Source organism: Mus pahari, chromosome 2 (assembly GCF_900095145.1).
Source record: "Mus pahari chromosome 2, PAHARI_EIJ_v1.1, whole genome shotgun sequence".
NCBI lineage: Eukaryota > Metazoa > Chordata > Mammalia > Rodentia > Muridae > Mus > Mus pahari.
In genome coordinates, this window is record NC_034591.1 from 113,966,447 (window position 1) to 113,972,191 (window position 5,745).

Genomic DNA, 5,745 nt, shown 5'->3' on the forward strand with positions numbered 1-5,745 from the left:
GCTGGTACAACCACTCCGGAAATCAGTCTGGCGGTTGCTCAGAAAATTAGATATAGTACTACCTGAGGACCCAGCTATACCAATCCTGGACATATACCCAGAAGATGCTCCAACATATAAGACACATGCTCCACTATGTTCATAGAAGCCTTATTTATAATAGAAGCTAAAAAATATTCAGATGTCCTTCAACAGAGGAATGGATACAGAAAATGTGGTACATTTACACAATGGAGTGCTACTCAGCAATTAAAAACAATGACTTCATGAAATCATTGTTAGGCAAATGGATGGAACCTGAGCGAGGTAACCCAGTCACAAAAGAATAGACATGGTACATACTCACGATAAGTGGATATTAGCCCAAAAGCTTGGAATACCCAAGATACAATTCACAGACCATATGAAGCTCAAGAAGAAAGAAGACCAAAGTATGGATGCTTCAGTCCTTCTTAGAAGGGGGAACAAAATACTCACAGGAGGTAGAGTGGGAGGGATTTGGGAGTAAGAGAGGAGGGGGAGGGGGAGAGGAGGGCAGGATCAGGTATGGGAGGAGACAGGGATGAAATACAGAGGGTCAGGACTTTGAAAAAAGGTGTGTAGCAACAGGGGATGGGGAACTGGGGGTAGCCACCATAAAGTCCCAGATGCCAGGAAAGCAAGAAGCTCCCAGGACCCAGTGGGGATGAGATTAACTGAAATGTCCAACAAAGGGGAGGGAGAACCTGTAGAGACCCCCTCCAGTAGACAAACATGGCCCCCAGTTGAAGGATGAGGCCACCCACCCACCTCAAAAATATTAATCCATAATTCCTCCTGTCAAAAGGAAATGCAGGGACAAAGAGTGAAGCAGAGACTCAAGGAAAGGCCACCCAGAGACTGCCCCACCTAGGGATCCATCCAGTCTGCAGAAACCAAACCCAGATACTATTGCTCATACCAAGCTGACAGGAGTCTGGTATAGCTAGCTGCTCCTTGAGAGGCTCTGCCAGAACCTGACCAATGCAGATGGTTGCAGCCAACCATCAGACTGAGCACGGGGACCCCAATGGAGGAGGACTGGAGGAGCTGAAGGGGTTTGCAACCAACCAGACCTCTTCTCCCCTTCAGAGCTCCCAGGGACTAAACCACCAACCAAAGAGTACACATGGAGGGACCAGTGGCTCGTCTCATAGGCAGCAGAGGATAGCTTTGTATGGCATCAATAGGAGAAGAAGCCCTTGGTCCTGTGAAGGCTCGATTCCCCAGAGTAGAGGAATGCCAGGGCGGTGCGGTGGGAGTGGGTGGGTGGGAGGTGGAGCACCCTCATAGAAGCAGGGAGGGGGAATTGGGATGGTGGGTTCCGGAGGGCAAACCAGTAAAGGGGATAACATTTGAAATGTAAATACATAAAATATGTAATAAAAAAATTTTAAAAAAGAAAATTAAAAGAGGCTTATTGGAAATACAGCTTAGTGATGGAATATTGGCCTAGTACAAGGCCCTAAATCTGATAAATAAATCTTTCTTTATAGAAAGAACCATAAAGAAAAAATTGTGTTAATTCTGTAGCATTTCGGGTAAACCATATAAATGAACCTTATGTGGTTTTATAATGAATTAAATTCGTCAGTAGGGAGCTAGAAACTGGGGTATAGCTCTGTGATGGAGCACTTGACTAACATGGGGGGTCCTAGTTATATCCCTGCATCATTCCTTTACCAGAATGAAAGAAGATAGACAGATTCCACCCACTAACATTCTGAATAAAAAAAATTGCAACTAAATAAAAAAACAAAGAATGAAAATCAGGTACATTAAAACATTACAACTGCATTTTTTTAGTATTCGTGCTCCACCTTGATTTTAGCATTTTTGAAGAAAAAAAAGGCATGCTAAGAGAGAGACTTTACTATAAAAATTATATCATTTCCATTTCATTTACTAGTTAGAACGAATGAACCTAGTCTGTACTATGGAAATCACTATAATAAAATTTTGAAAATTTAACTCAATAAAAGTCTGGTAATAATAACTGGTAAACATTTAAAAATTATTTCTACATCACTATAAAATTATTTACTATTATTGATATACTGTAAGTTTTTCAATAAAAAGTAGACAATGTACAATTTTATTAATAAATAGTGCAAAAGCATCAATGATAACTATTTAAACATTAATTTTCCTTGAACAGCCATGTCTTGGTTTAAATTTGTGCATACTGGTCTCTGTGGCATTGCAAACAAATACATGAAAATATTTTGTATTTTCATGCACAGGCATGAATCTCTAATACTGTTTACAAATTATCATGGACAAGTTAAATTCTGCAATAATTAATACACACATGGATAGTCACAATTATATGAGTGTAATGAAGAAACTGCCTATGTTTGATATACTCTAGATGTCAGGTTGTGAATATTTAATGTTCTTAAAACATAATTCCTCATTTCCATTCAAGGATACATTTCTATACATGTGGATATTCAAATGCACGCTGAGGAATATGCTCTTTGACCACAACGAACTCACACAAAAGACAGTGTTTGTCCTGCTTTAAAGAAGCAACACACTTGTTTATAATCTCTCCTGGAGGCATAGCTTTCAATAGTAATAAAATGAAAATGCTTACTAGCCCAACCCCAAAGTTCAGTCTTCAAGAGAAACTTATAAAGTTAAAAAAGAGTCAGTCATTTTTTTTATATATATGTATATATATAAAAGTCAAATTCTAGCCACACTAATGCTAAAAATGACACCAATTCAATTTCCTTTCTTGGATGTTCCCCTCTGCCTCATCTTCCAGGCTCTTCAATTCCATACCATTTATAAAGTATATTATTTCTATGGATTTTCTATTATGTGCAGACTTATTTTCCTTAAGTAAAATGAAGTTTGAATAGTACAGTCTGTGGTGTAGTGACATCAGCAACAGCCAGTTCTTGTCCATCAACTAGTCCCAGTTCTAAAATAGAAAAGAGTGTCATTAGACCAAGTAAAATAAAGACCTCAACAAAAAGAATAACACATACATAATGCACAAATTATAGCTTTATAGTTCAGACATGTCTTAAAATTTGATTTCTTGGGAGTTTTAAAAATTTTTTTTATTAAAAGAGCCATCAATTCTACTATTCTAGAGATATAAATAATTACAATTTGGTCATATTTAATTATGAGTAAATCTAAGTTCAAAGCCAGCCTGGGCTATAAGCAAGTTCAAGGCTAGCTAAAGCCACACAAAGGCATCCTATCTCCAAACACTGAGGGCTGAGGAGACGGCAGGCACAGGGCTAAGGCAGCTGTACTAGGGACAGACAGACAGACCCCTTTTCCCTCCACACACACAGAGGGGGAGGGAAGGAGGGAGAAGGGGTGGGGAGCAGACATTTACTAAAAAAGAAAACTATGACTATACACATTTACTTGAAATACCTTTTAATGTTTTGGAAAGATTGGGCCTTGTTCGTTCCTCAATAGACGTTACTGACTGGAAAACAACATTATTTTAATGTATAGCACATTAAGAAAAAAATAATACAATTATCTTGAAAAAAATTAAGAATTAATACTACTGACCTGTAAGTAAAGTGTCCTGTTTTTCCCCTCTAATGTGGCTGTGATAGCTGGAGACTTCATTTGCCTAAATAAAGTAGCAAACACCATCTCATTCAAAAAAAATAGTTCTGGCTTTTTTTATTGTGAAGTTTAAAAAATGAAGTTTACAATATAAATCCTCAACACTTACAGAGAAGCACTATTGGTTAGATAGTCTAAGACCTCCTGTAGTTTAGCTGATGGGGAAAACTGAATGTTTTGAGGAAGTTGGCTACATGCAGGACAGTTTTCCTAAAAGCATAAAAGAATAATTTAGAGTCAAAGATATGGAAATCAAGTTGTTTTATAATCATATATATTTTCTATGAAACTATTTTTTGCTTTAAAGCATGCTTTTGCAATAGATTATTTACTCTAAATTATTATGCTTTACAGTATTTATTTAAACTATCCAACAAAAGATACATATTATTAGCTTTAGTAACTCATAGCATAATTTATCTTCTAATTTCTAATAATTAATATATAAAAGCAAAGACCGTATAGTGAAAAATATTTTTGTTACTTTAATGCTACGAACCTTTCTCTCTGCTTCAAATGTGTAAGTGTACAGTCCGTCTACATCATTGAATACCAAGTAATTATTAAGGGGGATGTATGCACTGTAATGAAAAGAGTTCATTTTATCTAATTGAGCAAGGTTACAACGTAGATTTATTCACATATTAAAAATAAAACTCATTACCTTGTTGCTATCTTGAAAACCTCAGTGGCACACACAGCTAGAGAGAAAAGAAAGGCATTTGAATTCAGTAAAAATTACATACTTTGAAAGTCAGTGATAAGTCAGATAAAGTTATAATTTCTATAGAAAAATGGATTTTAAAATACATAATTTTAAAAACATAGGAAGGAACAAGTCTTATATTTGTTTTCTATGATCCAAACAATACAACTTTCCCTTCACCTTCATCGGATCAATGAAAAGCTAACCCTATAAGTAAAAAGACACGCTGAAACACTCCTTTACTGTGAGCACTCTGTCTAAGAGAAACAAAAGGTCCTGTAAGACACAATGAAACAAGAATATGGAGGAAATGGGAGTATATTTGGTTTGGGTAACTCACCCAAGAAGATATTAAATTCCTAGAATGCAAGTAACTACAGAAATGCCCATTTAAGTCAAAAATCAAAGCAAAAAGTAAAGCTGAAAGTCTCTTTTCCCCTTACCTGCAATGACTGCATTTGTAGAAGCTACTGCAGGAATGATTCGTTTTACTACCCCTGAAAAAAAATTGCCAAATAAAATATGGTCATTTTTTTTCCCCAAGATTTTCAATTAGGTATACGAGAATATGTGTGTGTGTGTGTGTGTGTGTGTGTGTGTGTGTGCGCGCGCATAGGCAGGTATGTGTACATATGAGTGTAGGTGCCCTCAGAGTCTAGAGGTAGTTATGAATAATAAGCACTCTTAACAGCTAAGCCATCTTTCCAGCTCTATTTAAAAAAATAAATAAATAAATAAAGTCACCTTAAGTTAAAATCATGTAATTAAATCATGTATTTAAAGTCTTGATTGCAAATACCATTTTCTGAAACTTGATTTTTTTTTTTCAGGCATTCAAATCAAGAAATAAAATTGGGCATAGCCAGGCATGGTGGTGGAAAGCTGACAAAGATACTATCTCAAAAAAAAAAAAATCAGAGAACTTTAAACATGAACTACCATTTTCATTCTCAACAGTCTGTAGTGTGTGGAAATCTTAAGCAACAGTACTGAAATTAAATTTGTAGTGTTCCATCATGACAAAGCAGAAACATGATAACAACACTGTTTCCTCAAACTCCAGGTCTAGTATGAATACTAAATATTATTTAATATTTCTGACGTGGTAACGCTTGTCACACCATCCTTGTTCTAAAAAGAAAGCAAGAAGGCTGAGAAATTAAATATCATATCCACAACATTACCCCTAGCAAGTATAGAAATGGGCTGTGCCCACACACGCCCATCCACATAGTCTAGACTCTAAAATGCCAGAATAAGTATAAACAAAGATTTCTAATGATTCTTGATATAGTTAATTCAAGTCATTCCATTCACAAAATGTCACAATGGAAAAACTAAAACAACCTTTTAAAAGTATCTTTATAGCCGGGCGTGGTGGCGCACGCCTTTAATCCCAGCACTCGGGAGGCAGA

At 36.2% G+C, this 5,745-nt stretch overlaps 1 protein-coding gene across 4 annotated transcripts in view; it reads right to left on the minus strand.

Annotated features, from left to right (window-relative positions):
• Positions 1-1,637: 1,637 nt before the first annotated feature.
• Uba3 (ubiquitin like modifier activating enzyme 3) overlaps positions 1,638-5,745 on the minus strand; it is a 23,699-nt gene continuing 19,591 nt past the window's right edge. For 3 of the 4 annotated variants that reach the window (XM_021188687.2, XM_021188682.2, XM_021188675.2), the window contains 7 exons: positions 4,774-4,827; positions 4,289-4,325; positions 4,124-4,205; positions 3,734-3,834; positions 3,565-3,628; positions 3,421-3,475; positions 1,638-2,950 (listed from right to left, as the gene is read on the minus strand). In XM_021188687.2, coding sequence (XP_021044346.1) covers positions 2,865-2,950; positions 3,421-3,475; positions 3,565-3,628; positions 3,734-3,834; positions 4,124-4,205; positions 4,289-4,325; positions 4,774-4,827 — 479 coding nt within the window. In that variant the 3' untranslated portion in view covers positions 1,638-2,864. The remainder of the gene's footprint in view (positions 2,951-3,420; positions 3,476-3,564; positions 3,629-3,733; positions 3,835-4,123; positions 4,206-4,288; positions 4,326-4,773; positions 4,828-5,745) is intronic. The other variant, XM_029534979.1, reaches the window with a different exon arrangement.